Source organism: Culex quinquefasciatus, chromosome 2, assembly GCF_015732765.1.
Source record: "Culex quinquefasciatus strain JHB chromosome 2, VPISU_Cqui_1.0_pri_paternal, whole genome shotgun sequence".
In the NCBI taxonomy this organism is placed as follows: Eukaryota; Metazoa; Arthropoda; class Insecta; order Diptera; family Culicidae; genus Culex; species Culex quinquefasciatus.
Genome location: NC_051862.1, coordinates 120,807,236 through 120,824,081, shown reverse-complemented (window position 1 = coordinate 120,824,081; position 16,846 = coordinate 120,807,236). Strand labels below are relative to the sequence as shown.

The window sequence follows — 16,846 nt, the reverse complement described above, 5'->3', positions numbered from 1 at the left end:
TTCTTGCATGTGTGATCGGGTTTAGATCACTTTCAGATCGTGTTGGCACAAATTTACATTTAAGTTTAGGTTTAGGTAGATATTTACAAATTATAAACTAACTAATTCTAAGTAACCCAATATTCCCCTTAACCGTAATATTTACAATTCTTAAGTTACATCTTCAACATTCCGGCCACCTTGAAATGTGGCAGCGTTTCAACTAAAAACTACTTAAGTTCTAATCACACTTCCCTAATCTAGCATTTTCCCTAATTCAAATTGCACTGTTTTCATTGGTGCAGCAAACAGGTGTGGGATGCTCCGATGCAGGTGAAGTGCAGCAAGGCTCGTTCAGCCTCAGCGTTTGTCCTCGCCACCGAGAAAGACAGAAAGACCAGGTAGATCAAACTTGCGAGTGTGGGTTATTGGAACCGCAATTACCTGTACACTGCGCAGGTGCGCATCGAGCAAGTTCTCCCAAGTGGGTTGCTCTACCTGGATTTTGTGCGAGTTGTCTCGCTCTGCCTCGACTGCTCATCCTCGCCAAACCGGAAAAAGAAAGACCAGGTAGATCGAACGGGTTGATGTGGGTTATTGGAAACATAATTACCTGGACTATGCGCAGGTGCGCATCGAGCAAGATCTCCCACAATGGGTTGCTCTACCTGGACGTTGATGATGATCATTGGCTTGGAGTTGGCAGGAGAGCGATGCGGGCGACAGCACGTACGACTTCCTTGGCCGCTGCTGTCTTCAGGGTCACGACCCGAACGATGCCGTCTTTTCCCGGGTGCAGCTTCACGATTTTTCCGAGGGCCAGCTTGCAGGCGGAACGTTGTCTTCCTTGATGATGACGACTCTGCCGACCTCGACGGCGACAGGTGGGTTGCAACCTTTCGTCGCACGTGACTGCAGCTGCTGCAGATACTCGGGGTACCAGCGTGCCCAGATTTGCTGGACTCGTTTCTGCGTCAGCTCCCAGTTGTTCAGGCGGTTGTCAGGAATCTCCTTCAGGTCCATTTCCGGAACGGCTTGGAGGTTGCTCCCGACGAGAAAATGTCCCGGGGTCAGGACTTCAGCGTCTGCCGGGTCGTCCGGCATGGGCGTGAGTGGGCGATAGTTGAGGCACATCTCTATCTGCGCCAGCAGTGTGAGCATGTCCTCGTAGTTGGCACTAGTGGTGCCCATCGTCTTGAGTAGGTGTGTTTTGGCGGATTTGACCGCCGCCTCCCACAGTCCGCCGAAGTGCGGCGCGCGTGGCGGGATGAATTTCCAGCGAATCCCGTTCTCTGCGCACCAGGTGAAAATCTCGTTCCGATCGGCTTGTTCGACCTTCAGCATCTGGTACACACGGTGCAGTGCATTCGCAGCACCCTTGAAGGCGGTCGCGTTGTCAGAGTTCAACTCGACAACTTGTCCTCTGCGGGCGACCACCCGACGTAGAGCTGCGATGAATGCTGGTGTGGATAAATCGCTCACCAGCTCGATGTGGACCGCCTTGGTCGAAAAGCAAACGAAAATGGCCACGTAGACTTTGGTGGGGGCGCGGTTGCGTACAGGTGACTTGATATAAAACGGCCCGCAGTAGTCAACGCCGCAGACAGAGAACGGACGAGTTGGTGCGACTCTCGATGCTGGCAAATCTGCTATGCTCTGGATTACCAGCGTGGGTTTACTGCGGAAACAGGTGTGGCAGCGATGGAAGACAGATTTCACCAGGTTTCGTCCGCCCAAGATCCAGTACTTCTGGCGGAGAGTGGCCAGCATGAGGGCGGGACCTGCGTGCAGTAGTTTCTCGTGGAAGTAACTAGCCAACAGAGCCGTTAGCGGGTGTCGCGCAGAGAGAACAATCGGGTGTTTGCTTTCGTGAGTCAGTTTGGCGTTCCGAAGCCGGCCACCGACTCGCAGGATACGGTTAACGTCAACAAATGGGTTCAACCACTTGAGTGGCGACGACTTGGACACCCGTTCACCTCCAGAGAGGTCAGAAATCTCCTCAGCGTAGTGTTCTTGCTGCGCTAGGCGCACCAGCGAGAATTCAGCGTGTTGGAGTTCGTGCGTAGAGAGCGGCGTAACCGATAGAGGGTTGTTACTTTTCCAACAGTAAGCGGGGCGTACTGTTCAGGTGCATCGCGCCGTTGCACCGAGCGTTCACGAAGCTTGGAAAGAAAGCGCTGGCAGAATGCGATGTCGCGACGGAGCTTAGGAAAGCTCGAGGTCAAGCTGAAAACACGGTTGCTGAAATCAGCCTCGACGGTGGTCATCGCAACGATCGGCACCTTGCGTTCTTCCTTGGTTACAGCTGAAGCGTCTGCGGCTGTCAACACAGTTTTTGGCCAGTGGTCCGGATTTTGCTTCAGCCAAAGGGGCCCAAACCACCAACACAGACAATCGAGCAGTTCCAGCGGGCTCAGTCCTCGAGAGATGTAGTCGGCGGGATTGTCGACGCCGGGTACGTGTCCCCAGACATGGCGGCTGGTGCACAGCTGGATTTGGGACACCCTATTCGCGACGTACGTCTTCCAACGGCTGGGCAGAGAGTTCAAACAATGAAGAACCGTAAGCGAATCTGTCCAGAAGAAGACTGGAACGGCATCAGACAGGTTCAGGGCTTTCTTGACTTTCTTGTACAGCTGCGTAGAGAGCCGGCCACCATTTAGCTCCAATTTGTTGATCGAGTCATGGGACGACAGCGACGCGACCTTGGACTTCGAGGACAGCAGACGAGTGGTGACTCCGTTGGCGGCCGCAGCTCGGACGTAGCAACAGGCGCCGTAAGCCTTTTCCGACGCGTCGGAGAAAAAATGCAACTGGATAGTGGCGCCAGGCGTAGAGACGAACCGCGGAACCTTGACCTGGCTGAGCATGTGCAGCAGCATGTGGAACTCCTTCCATTCCAGCTGGATCTTGAGTGGGAGCGGGGTGTCCCACGCGCAGGCTTCTCCTTTGTGTTTGAGCGCCCACAAGCGCTGCATAAACAGCTTCGCCTTCAATGTTGTTGGACCAACCAGTCCAAACGGGTCCCAAATCTGTGCGATGTAAGACATCACTTTGCGCTTTGAGAGCACCGACGCAGGGGGTGGTAGTTGGACCCGGAAACAGAGGGTGTCTGTCTGTGGGTCCCAAACGATGCCGAGTGTGGTTACAGTTTGACCATCTTGCAGGTCGTAAACCGGCAGAAGTGCAAGATCCTCGGGTGGAATGTCTCGTAGCACTTCAGGGGCGTTAAACGCCCACTTCTTGAGCGGAAAACCAGCAGCAGCAAGCATCGTAGATATCTCGCGACGCAGTTTGATCGCCGTTTCCACGTCCGGCGCACCAGAGATCAAGTCGTCGACGTAAAAATCTCGTGCAACAGCTTCAGCAGCGTCCGGGTGGAGTTCTTTGTTGTCTTGCGCGATCTGAGCGAGCGTTCTGGTTGCCAGAAAGGGAGCGCTTGCCGTGCCGTAGGTGACCGTCCGCAATTCGTAGGTCGAGATGGGATCCGTCGGATTGAATCGCCAAACAATCCGCTGCAGAGGCCGATCGTCAGGATGCACGAGCACTTGACGGTACATCTTTTCGACGTCCGCCACCAGTGCGACCGCTTGAAACCGGAACTTCAGCAGCGTCGACAGCAGGTCCGGTTGAACGACCGGTCCAACGAGCATCTTTTCATTCACCGAGTAGCCGGACGACGTCTTGCACGACGCACGACAGCGATTCTCGTCGACAGAGTGAGCGGGGCCTTCCGGGATCGTCTCAACTTCCCAGAATCTCTGGATTGCGGCCTCCAGACGATCGTTCACAGCTGAAAGCTGACAGATGCGGGGGATGCAGGTAGTTTCAGCGGATGCGGTGCCAGATACCGCCCAACCAAAGTGCGTTTCAACTACCCATGGAAGACCTGCTCCAAGCGAGATCTTCCGCCCAGTGTGCAGTTCCCAGAACGATTCACTGCCGATCACCAGGTCGATCGGTTCAGGTACGTTGAAGCGTTGATCTGCCAGCACAATATCCGGAAGTTTCCATGTCGACACGTCTATCGGCACGGTTGGCAGCTCTGCAGAAGGCTGCCTCAGGATCAGGAACTCCAGCTTCGTAGAAAACGTTGTGTTCCTGGACTCGATCGCGGCCGTGATTGCGCTGCGAACTCGTTGCGTTGAAACTCCAATCCCAGCTACTGCGACGTCCACCTTGATCGGCCGATTGTAGAGGTTCTTTGCCAGCTGACCCGACATGAAGTTTGACATCGAAGCTGAGTCCAGCAACGCTCGCGCCTTGTGCTTCTTGCCGTGATCGTCAACCACATTCACCACAACCGTCTCCAGCAGAACCGTGTTGCATGCAGTTTGCACTGCCATGCTGACTTGTGGAGTGGTAGAACTTGAGCCTACCGGGGCCGCGTTCGCCGACGCGGTGTTGGACGGTTGATCAATTGTGACGGAAGTCACAGCAGGAGTCGATGAAACCCTCGTCGGAGACGAGACGTGCACAAGTGAATGGTATTTCTGCTTACAAGTTTGGCACGAGAACTTGGACCCACACTTCCTGGCCGGGTGGCCAGCTGAGAGACAGTTCCAGCACAGCCGTTTCTGCGCAACCAGGTCTCGGCGTTGCTGCACATCCTTCCCAAGAAACACTGGACATCTGCGTAGATGATGGTTCTCCGAACACCCAAGCAAGCACGAACCGTTCGAGCTGGAGGAAGATGCAGCGTTGGCAACGAACCTCGGCCGAGATTGTTTCGATGAGGAACCGGCCACCTTTGCCGATGCCGACTGCTTGGACTCCGATCCGCTAGCTTCCAAAACGCGTACCCGTTGGTACAAGAACTCGATCATGTCGTCGTACTTAACGTCGGCCTTCTCGCTATTCTTCTCCTCCCACGCTCGCAACGTCGCTTGATCCAACTTGTACGACAGCATGTTTACCAGCGGCGTGTCCCAATGCTGCACAAGTTCGTCCAACTTCTCGAGCGCCTTCACGTGGCGTTGGAAGTCATCAGCCAAGTTGTGGATCGCAGACGCACACTCCTCTGGCACTGCTGGCAAATCGTACAAACCTCTGAACAGCTGTCGCTTAAGGTGACGCTTGTCGTCGTACCGCTTGAGTATCGCTGACCACGTCGTGAAGTAGTTGTCAGCCTTGATATCGACGGATTCGTAAGGCTTCTTGGCTGTCGGTCCCAACGACTGCAGCAGGTACTGCAGCTTGGCTACAGTTGGTATGTCCGAGTTGGCATGGATCATCGACACGAATGTGTCCCGGAAGGACAACCAGCGTGAGTAGTCTCCGTCGAACTGCGGCAATTCGATCTTCGGGAGACGCAGGTGGAAATTGTGCGAGTGCGAGTGAGACATCGTAGACATCTCCAATGTTTGGTTGAGATCGACAGGTCGCTTGGAGAGCAAAAATCCCTTGATGTCACAGTAGCGCTGCTCGAAGTCGACCCGCTGAGCAATGTTCGCGTCCAGATTGTTCGGCTCATCCAACTTCTCGATGTTGTTCTGCACGTCCAGGAAGTCGTTCTTCAGCTGATCTAGGGAATCGAGTCGCACTGACACTTGACACATGTCCAGCTCGCCGTTGAATTTGCTCACAAACTTCTCGATGTTGTCACGCAGCGCGAGAATCCCCTTGCGCTTGGCCAACCGCTCGGTCAGAACTTTGGTCGCTTCCTTAGGCGGCATCTCGACGGCTTGAACAGCTACCAGCAAAGATGTCTTCTCCCGCGACGATCTCGTTCCAGCAAACGACGCTTACAGGTCAATCACCCGCAGCGCAGGTCAAGCACCTCTTCAACAGCAGCAGCACCACCACAGATACTGCTCAGCAACAGCAGAACGACCTGTAACACTCGCGCGCGACCTGGTATTTCTACCACAACGACACTGGCACGCGTGACCGTAATTCCACGCGCGCGCGCGCACGATACCGCGTACGGTATGTCCCACACACACGACGAATGAGGTGTACCCGTCTTGGTACAACCTCCCAGCGCGATGGCGCCGATCCCGATCCCGATCCGCGGGACAGTAGCTCGGACGGCCGCGTGGCCCGTAATCACCCAATGCGCGCACTTCCCGGTCCTTATGGCCTTCGATCCGGCTCGAAGGACCACTAATGTTCAGCACAGAGCGAACGGTGCCGGGATCGAAGGGCTTTCCTTGCTACACCTTGTGTAGCACCGGTTAAGCACACGCACACACACACGGTCTATCCACGGTGACCGAGGGCTTGGGTCGCCACAAGCCCTTCTTCGTCCCCAGACCACAAATCTTCAGCGCTGGCCGCTCTTGACACCTTTCGCCAGGTCGGTCAAGATGCACCACAATCCCCAAGAGCAAAGCGATTTGCCTCCAAATCGGCTAAGTCCCGATTTCTAGGGCACTTAGCGAATTCACGCGCGATCGAACCGTTCGGACACAGCAAAGAAAAAACGGCTAAGTATCGCGGGTCAACAAACTTTATTCCGAGAGAAAACGCGGCGTGTAAGGGCACAAACTGGTGTGTACGCGGTGATCGTTTATTCCGAACTGATCTCAAGTACAATTTCTCTCCCCTTTTTACTCCCTTCCGTACAGCTATCTGCTGTATCTCTTCTTGCATGTGTGATCGGGTTTAGATCACTTTCAGATCGTGTTGGCACAAATTTACATTTAAGTTTAGGTTTAGGTAGATATTTACAAATTATAAATTAACTAATTCTAAGCAACCCAATATTCCCCTTAACCGTACTATTTACAATTCTTAAGTTACATCTCCAACAATTACAAAATGTTTCTTTTATAGAAGAATTGTTGTATTCCATCTATAAAGTTATGCAACGATCTGCGTATCAACAATAAACAACAACAAAATAGTAGTTTATGTCAGGAGTTGCAAAATGAAGATAAATCCATCGAGGTGTGTTGGATAAATACAACGAGTGCTGAAAAAAATCCAGTTTTACAACGAGTTTGCAATAAAGTAGCCCGGGACAAGTGTGCGCACCTAACAAACATCGTTCTGATTTCTACTGAAAATGAACGATTTAGCATTCGACCTTATTATCAAAAGGAAGCTATATCAATTGCCTTCAAAACGTATTTCAAAACTTTTTCAAAAAAAAATATGTTGTTCGAAATAAAGGGCAAAATCTAGAAAAATCACAAATACGCACTCTTGCCCCGGTTATTATAATTTGTTAATGAACTATTTCACCTATTTTAGTTTGGTGGGTTGTTTTTCAGCCGAAATACAACAAATTCCACGATAAATGAAAAAGACATTTTTTGAAGGGTATTTTTGACACTTAATTAAAAGTTTCGATTATTTCGAATTATAAAAACAGCCATATTTAAGGTTATTTATTTGAAAACTTTGATGTTTTTGGTATGGATGTAACTTTTTCATCGTTTTAACATATTTTTGTTATGAATCAATTGATTTGAGCAACTTTTACTTTTTCCTCATATCAAAATGTTTGGGAAATTTAAGTGCACACACTTGCTCCGTACACTTTTTCATTTTTGAAAATGTTGTAGAACTATTTAGAGAAACAATTCGGTGAATATTTTTACACGATGTTACGTCAATTAACCAGTCAGTTATCAAGCTGCACACTAGGTTTTTTTATTTGGTTAATCTTGGGTATTGTAAACCTTGGTGATGAGTAGAGCGAATGCGTAACGTGATTTTCGAATGATCCCACTTTGTTTACATCTACAAATTAGGAAGCTGTTCAAGTACAATCATGACTTTTTTATTACTGATAAATGAGCTGTTTTATAATCAGTTGTTTGTGTTTCATTTTGGCTAGTTTTTGATATTTTTGCTGGAAAATTGTTTGTGTTGTAGGTTTTCAAGCGGAATCAAATCAAGATTAAGACAGCTTCTGGTTGAATACAACCACGTCGACTCCATAAACAACTTCAATTCATAATTGAGCAATTCCAGCCCAAAACAAGATTTTTTTAGGTACATTTTTCTCGATCCTCTTCGATTTCAATGAAACTTTGTAGACATGTTATCCTAGGCATGCATATATAAGCCATTTTGTGTATATGGAGCTAGTGACACTCGATAATGATATTAGAGAAGGGCGTAAGTGTTTTAAATATTTTTGTATTTTGTAATTTAAATATTGCTGTATCTCGAAGCCGTTGCATCGCATCGAAAAAATACACTGAAAGAAAAAAACACTCCACTTTTATGAGATTTTGTGATTTTTAAGTTTAAAATTCAAATTTGAAGGTGAGCCCACGATTTGTTTTGTTCAGATAGCCTAAGATGTTACAAAAAGTCTCACGAAAAATGCAGGATGGAGCAACTCACCTAAAAAAATACAAAAATCATTTACTGAAACAGTTTTTTTGAAAAGTGCTCTAAACGTCAAAATTTTCAAAAACCGAACACGAGAGTCGATTTTCCAGACAATTTTAGACAAAAGTCTCCATATTGACCATTGTCCTAAGTCCAATCCTTGTAAAGTTACAGCGGTTTTAAAAATAAAAATGTTGAAAAAAATAGGTTTTTGGCAATTTATCTATGACAGACTTGATTTTTCAGTCTCGAAAATATTTTTACCGGAAAGCTCGTCCAATTTCCCATAAGTTTGTCTTTGACCTCATTTCAATTGGATGCATGGGCTTACAGATATAAGCTAATTTACTATCTAGGTTACTATACTACACTGAAAAAATATTATGTTTTCATTTATGAGCAATGAAATTGATTTTAGCTGTCTTATACGCAAATGAAAGGTGAAAAGTCGGCCTATCAAAAAAAAAAATAGTAAGAAGTTTCAAAAATCTAGCCTAACATATGAAAAGGTCGCATGAAAACTTAAAATGGCGTTTTGACTATGTCTAGACCAAAGAGCCTATGTCTGAAAATATTTTAATCGGATTCCTCAGAAAATTTCAAAATGCGATAACTATGCGATGGCCTATACATCTGGAGCAACGTTTGAAAGGGGCGGTACGACATTATTTCGGTAAAATTTTCTCATCAATTTGGCGTCTTCGTCTCCGACAAAAATAGTGCCTTAAAAATTAACTTATTTTTCATCATCAATTTTCGAAATGACAAATTCAGCAGCGGTTTCGACCTAAAATAATGTAAAGAAAACTGGAATCAATTATGAGATCGTGATAAAACGAAATACATCTTATATGGGATTTCTTAAACCTATCGAAAGGCCAATTTTTCCAACAGATCACTTCTGGTTCCAGATTTCGAATCAGCATAATATACACATATTTTTTGCATATCTGACCCCAAAAACAAACCGCAATAAAAGGGCAAATCGGCGGCCGTTTTCTCTTTCCACGTGCAAACCCACATTCCCATATCAACCATTTCGAATCTGCAAACTGTAACAAATTTCGCCCCTTTTGTTTTTCCTCTCTCTCCATTTCCAGTGGCCTGGTTCACCTTTGACTCGGTGCTGAGCGGCGGCGCCGGCTCCGGAATGAGCTTCTCCAACGACAACCGGACCGTCTCGGCGGACGGTTGGGAGCACCGGGTGGCCCTCGGGTCAGTTGGCTTCTCGCGGGGTGTCCACTACTGGGAGTTTACCATCGACAAGTACACCGCGGACACGGACCCGGCCTTCGGAATCGCCCGGATTGATGTGGCCCGCGATATGATGCTGGGTGAGTTATGGCCGGGACTTTGTTCCCCGGGACTACCTTGCCTTGCTAACTTGTGGGCGTTTGTTTTGTTGTTTTTGTCATCTCTCCAGGTAAGGACGATAAGGGCTTTGCGATGTACATCGACCGGCAGCGGTCCTGGTTCCAGCACAACTCAATCCACGAGCGACGCGTCGAGGGTGGAATCTCCACTGGCAGCACCATCGGCGTGCTGCTCGACCTGGAGCGCCACACGTTGCACTTTATCGTCAACGAGATGCCCCAGGGTTCGGTGGCGTTCCGTGACCTGTACGGCGTCTTCTATCCGGCCGTTAGCGTCAACCGGGGCGTCACGCTGACACTTCACACCGGGCTGGATGCGCCCCACATGGACTACCATTAGGGGGAGGGGCAGGGGGTGGTGCAGGAGAGGACACAGATTCCAGCATAACAGTATGAGGGGGCGTGCCGAGCATGCGAATCATTCGAGCCTTCTTTAATTTAAATTTTATTCAAATTATCGTGCACAACTCCAAAGCGCGCCTGGCAAGTACCGAGTACTGAGTCTGAGTGTGTGTGCACGTCTGATGACAACACGAGGAGGGAGTTTTTGATGCTGAGCAGTTCTCTAGGAAACACAAAAAGTACAACTTTTTTCAACCAAAATTGAAATATCTTGCCATAGAGTCCAGAAATAGAATATTTTGATTAAAAATTATTCAAAATATGTTATAAACTTCTTTGAATTATCTATCGTTATAACAGACGATACCTCATTTTTTAAATCTCTCTAAAATTCACTTAATCCAATGTTAAATTTTCACTAAGAATACATTCGAAAAGATTTTTTTGCAATTCCACTGTGAAACTGTCAACTTTTCCTGCCCTTCTGGAGAAACGAAACGGCCTACTTTTCCCTACCAAAAATAACAGAATGGAAAATTAATACCTTTCAATAACAGTGCTGAAAAGTTCCACTTTTCAGCACTGAAATGGGTGTTGAAAAGTTGAACTTTTCAGCACTAGTATTGAAAAGTAACATTTTTCAATATTGTTTTGTTTTGAACAATGAATTTACTAAACACATGAATGTTTGACATAAAATTCCATTAAATAAGCATTTTTCGGAATTGCAAAAAATGTTGTAAGCAACTCGTTGCAAAACTTGATTTTTTCAGCACTCGTCGTATTTATCCAACTCGGTAAACCTCGTTGGATAAATGTACAACTCGTGCTGAAAAAATCTTCTTTTTGCAACTTGTTGCATAAACTACTATTTTAATAATGTAGTAAGTCTTAAAGTATCAATACTCAAACATTTTAGCAAAATATAGTTTATATACCGTCAGTGGGGTTGACATTGGGTCTGGGGGGTTAGATTGGGTCAAAGTGATTTTTTACGGATTTTTCCATTTCTCAGGTTTTTCTCAATGAAAATGAATTCTGTTGAAAGGGTTGTGTTGGGGACATCTTCAGATGACTTCGCTGAAAAAAATCTCTTTCCTAGAACAAATCCTGTTATTTTGGCAGCTGTCTAAAGTTGGGGTACGTTTTTGGCCAAAAATTACCTCTCGGAAAATCATTTTTCTAATATTTTTGTTGGAATTGCTCCAAAACTACCCAAATGTTTGAAAATATCTACTTCAAACATTGTAGCATGCCAATACGATTCCCTCGAACAAGAAACACTGTTGGATGACTTGTTTTTACCATTTCGTTGTATTTGAGCATCATTTTAGTTTCATTTGACCCAATGTCACCCCCTCTGAGGGGTGAGATTGGGTCAATTTTCAAACAATTGGCATTCAGGTAGTGTTCATCAAAATCCACCATATTTTGGGAAAATGTTAGTAAATTATCTAAGAACAAATAAATATACGTTGAAAGATTTTCGATGTTATTTAAATTGTTTTTGTCATTATAAAATACGAGAGGTGTATCGTTTTTTGACCCATAGTCACCCCCACTGACGGTAGAAAATATTCAAATTTTCTTAATTCGAATTTCTCAGAGTTTCTTTTTACATGTAACAAAAATTTCATTTATTTATTCTTTGCATGCATGCATTTTCACTCTATTAGAGTTTTTCTTGTAAAATTTTCAAATATTAAACGTATTTTTTGAAAATAATCGATTTTTTTTTATAATTAACAGTACGGGTATCAAACGAAGTAAAGTTTTGCATGATTTTTTACCGAATTTAAAAAAATATTTTGTTAAAATTTGAGTGTTTTAAAAACAATTCATATCTATTTGAAAATACATGCAAAATTTTGCTTTGCTTCATACCCGCATTGCAAATTATAAAAATATGATTGTTTTGAATAATTTGGTAATCTGTTAAAAATTTTGTATTTAAAAAAAAACTCTTATAAAGTGAAAATGCATTCAAAATTTCGCATCGTTTTTTGACCCACAGTGAAAATCATAAAAATATGAGTAATATTGAAAAATATGGTATTTTGTGATTTTTTTAATAGAAAACTAACTTAATCCACCTATGTGGTTGGAGCCTTCCTCACTTATTGCCAACAATGGCTGATATGATAGAATTGTACAAAAATTTAATCTATATTTTAGATCCGGAATAAAAATGTACTTAAATATCACTTAAGTGGCCATACCTCGAGAAAGGGTTGCCAGATCTTCAATGTTTTGGACTCGTTGGAAAGGTCTTTTAATAACCTAAACAACGATGGGTCGGATGGTGGATCCGGACATAGTATACATACATTTAAGTGAGATCCGGCTTCCAAAAAGTACATCAATATCACTTAAGTGGCCATAAATAGAGACAGGGTTGTCAGATCTTCAATGTTTTGGACTCTTTGGAAAGGCCTTTCAATTGCCTAACCAACGATGGGTCGGATGATGGATCCGGACATAGTTTACATACATTTAAGTGAGATCCGGCATCCAAAAAGTACATCAATATCACTTAAGTGGCCGTAACTCGAGACTGGGTTGCCAGATCTTCAATGTTTTGGACTCTTTGGAAAGGCCTTTCAATTGCCTAACCAACGTTGGGTAGGATGATGGATCCGGACATAGTTTACTTACATTTAAGTGAGATCCGGCTTCAAAAAGTACATAAATATCACTTAAGTTGTCATAACTCGAGACAGGGTTGCCAGATCTTCAATGTGAAAATTCGTTCAAAATGTTGCTTTGTTTTGATACCCATATTACAAATTTTGGAAATTCAATTACTTTCGAAAAACGGTACTTTGAGAAGAATATAAAATATTTATGCTTTGAAACTGACTACAATATCAAACAATATACTCTTAGAAGCATTGAAAATTTAAGATATGGCTGGATTAATTAAGTTTTAGAAATTAAAAAAAATAGTATTTTTCCGTAGTCATCCATAATTACAATTACGAAATTACAATAACTATAGATGATCGTTATCTTTTTAACGATTCTAAAACAAATTCAGTTTGTGATTTTAGAAAATAAATATCATATTGACTATGACACAATGACAACAATTAATTTTTACTTTCTGGAACAATACCAATAATACCAGAAACCGATCAATATTGTTAAGATACTTTAAGAGGGAAAATTTTATTGTAATTTTCCAATATTTTTAAATATTGTGTACTTTGATTTGCAGGAAGCATCCAATTAATAAAATCGACTCTTAAATCTCAGAGAACTGCTCTACCTGCAACTCTATTTCTCCTAGTCTCTAGTGATGCTGATGACGATGATGCACAGCCAAGATAATTCAGCTCGACTTGAGGAGGCACCACTGAGAAAAGCTAAACGAAATGAGCGGGAAAAACGAAGGCAAAAATGTGCAAAAAAAAGAAAGAAAAACATAATCATGCTTATGCTATTTAGAATGTGTACAGACAAAGCTTAAAGTTGTTAGAAAAATAAAAAAAGCACACCACCCTTCGCGACAACAGAAATCACCATCCCCGGGAGAGTTGAGAGGGTCAAACGGGCCACATCGACAGCATCAGCGCGCGAATTGCCAACAAATCCCACCATATTAAATTGTTCTTGACTCTGGGGAGGTCGCAAGACCAACACCCCCGACCGACCGGCAGGAAAAAGCTCTTCGACTTGGTTTCACTTTGGCTCGAGGGTTGCGAAAGGGAAATGAGATTGGAAACTATTACGCCATATCAGCGGGTTGCCATCTCTCTTGTCCTCTCTAGGTTTGGTCCAGCGCACTGGTGGAGTGTTTGTGATGGTGGCTAATGGAAAGAATTGTGGGATTATGTGTGTCATTTTGGCAGCTTTGTGGTTATTGGCGTTGAAAAATTAAAAATTTGATATTTAATGTAGACACTAAAACACATTTGAAGACAAATGAAAAAAAAAAACAAAAAATTTGAATACATTCAAAGACACTTGGAGATTTGACATTTGAAGATATTTGAAGTCATTTGAAGACATTTGAGAACATCTGAAAACTTTTGAAGACATTTGGAAACATTTGAATACATTTGAAAACATTCAAATACAATTGAAGAAATTTCAAGACAGTTATATATATTTGAAGACAATTGAAGACAAACGAAGGTAAATGAGTCATTTGAAGACAATTTAATCATCAAAGACATTTGAAGACATTTTGAGACAGTTGGAGACAACTGAAGACATTTTAAACATTTAAGACAATTTTCATTAAAATTGAAGACAATTAAGACAACTGAAGACAGCTGAAGACATCGATTGACTTGCCGAAAAAAGAAACAAAAAAATACTTCTCGTTACAATCTTCGCTGGATACTTTCTTCCGCACAGTGAGCAAAAAAAAACAAAAAAGCAGCATCTTCTCCTCCTTTGGGCTGTCGTCCGAGCTCTGCTGCATACTAATAGAAATGTTTTCTGATGGCAATCAGCAGCCCAACTAAAGCCCTCCGGGGGGTTTCCGAGAGCTTTCCCCATCCCCCTCTCATTGGTCTATTGAGGATGATGCCACTGGCAAACGGCTGGAGGGAGGCACGTGGTGCTGCGAAAGGATTTGCTCGTGGCCACGTTTCTTTCAGAACTCCGATTTCTTCATGCTGTGACGGAGCCGGAAAGTACATGCGGCGATGACTTTATTAATTCCTGATAGTGTGCTTTACCCCTAATTATCATAATGTGGTCTTTGAATGGCGCACAATTTGCCACCAAGGGACGGTACTCAAAAAGCGTTTGACGATTTTTTTTTTCATTAAAATTAATTTCCATTCGATTTGCCATCGATGATGCTGTTGATATTTACCATAATTACTTCCATCCCTCAACTCGTTTACGTTAACAAATAAAACAAGCTTCACAAACGAAACGGAAAAAAAAATCGAACCGCTGGAACTCGATTCGGATATTAGTCTAACGAAAGAGAAAAATAATAATTTATTCACAAACACATTTCGAGCCACTCAGCTGTAAATATTGTATCATAAATCATCGATTGCTTTTAATCATCAAACGATATTATAGCGATTTTATGAGAGAGAAGAAATAAAAACAAAATAGTCGTGTAACTCATTCCTCGTCGTCCTACTGCACGCGGTCACCAAAGGTGGAACCAATTAGCGAAAAAACGAAAATCAAAACATAAAATATCACACGAGAATTCACAACTCAACAAATAAGATCAAATTTGAAGCAAAACAAAATGCTGAAATCTCCTCCGACCGGAAATCGATTTCAAAAAATCAGTCAGCTGACTAAATATTGGAATGAAATTCTTTGAATTTGAAATATTAATTTTCCAATATCAATTCGATAATTAATTGCAGTTAAGATTTCTTAGTCAAAGATTTTTAAGAGTAATTTTTTAAGGGTAAAAGAAGGTTTGCTAACAAATATAATAGTGTTTGCAGCCCATGTCAGAGAACCTTTCCTACATCTTTGTTTTAGAAACATATTGTGGTTCTTTAAAAGAGTTTTGATCGATTATACCAACACAGTAAAAAAAATAATCTGGATGGTGTAAAATTTAAATAAATCTTTTATCAAGCTATAGTACTTTATTGTGTTCATTGGATTGTTGATTGGAAATGTTGTATTTGCAAAACAAAGTTGACCATGATTATTTAAACAGTGTTTTCAAAACGAAAATGTTTAAAAATCTGAGCAAGATTCTTTCGGAAACAAAATGTTTGCTTTTGATTAAAATTTGAACCCTGAGTCAGAATTCACGAACAAATTCGCTCCAGTTGGTCACCATTTGAAGCTTTGGAAAAGCACTCAGTTGAAAAAAAGTATAATATAGAGTGTAACCGAACTTTTTGTTTTATAAAAGCAAGATTCAACAATCTTGTTCAGCCAAAATGAGTAAAATAGTTTCAATTTTCTGCGACAATAAGTCCGTTCAAAATATGTTTTAAGGTTTTAATCTCCTTTTTCAAAAACTTAATTGAAAATCAATAGGAAAAAATAATATATTTGGTAACGAAATCGAAATTTTTATTCAAGATATGAACAGAAAACAAAAAAGGTGCTATTTTTAACTTTCACGAGAACCATCCACCCAAATAATCAAATATGGTAAAAATTAAACAGGACTCAGAACAAAATCTGAAATGTTTTAAAGGCGATTTCAGAGATAAAAAATAGTCTTTATTTCATTATGAATAAAACAAAGTTGAACTCTTTAAATTTCTTTTAAAAATAAACGTTTCAAATAAAACAGTAGTAAGTTTTTTTTACTACTTTTTTACGAATGAAAATATGAACAAATTAAGTTAGTTTCTAAAATACTGAAAAATCTGAACAATTTTTCAAATGGTTCATATTAATCTTTTCAATTAAAAACTAATGAAACTTACTTAAATAGTCTTTATTGTTGAAATATTTATTATTATGCTATTTGAAAAAAATGATTTGAGAAAACTGAAAAATTTCAAAAAATTTATACCGTCTGCGAAATCGTCAAAATTTGCTAACCCTATATATTAGTAATTGAACAAGGTTATTCACTCGCTTAATCCTAGAGTAGTTCTGAAGTTCGCGGAAAAAGACAAATTTCGTGGATTTCACGCTGTCTGTGAAATCGTAAAATTTCACTAACCCTAAAAATGATGTATGGAAATTCAAAAACCTGTGAGCAATTCTCTGAGATTTCGGTCATTCGATTTTTTTTTTTTTGTATTTTTTTAATCCGGCTGAAACATTTTTGGTGCCTTCGGTATGCCCATAGAAGCCATTTTGCATCATTAGTTTGTCCATATAATTTTCCATACAAATTTCGCAGCTGTCCATACAAAAATGATATGTGAAAATTAAAAAATCTGTATCTTTTGAAGGAATTT

The 16,846-nt window shown here is 42.4% G+C and overlaps 1 protein-coding gene across 2 annotated transcripts in view; it reads left to right on the top strand.

Annotated features, from left to right (window-relative positions):
- Positions 1-10,509, top strand: part of LOC6038598 (E3 ubiquitin-protein ligase TRIM9) — a 196,693-nt gene extending 186,184 nt beyond the window's left edge. For both annotated transcript variants that reach the window (XM_038250895.1, XM_038250894.1), the window contains 2 exons: positions 9,369-9,602; positions 9,692-10,509. In XM_038250895.1, coding sequence (XP_038106823.1) covers positions 9,369-9,602; positions 9,692-9,981 — 524 coding nt within the window. In that variant the 3' untranslated portion in view covers positions 9,982-10,509. The remainder of the gene's footprint in view (positions 1-9,368; positions 9,603-9,691) is intronic.
- Positions 10,510-16,846: the final 6,337 nt, after the last annotated feature.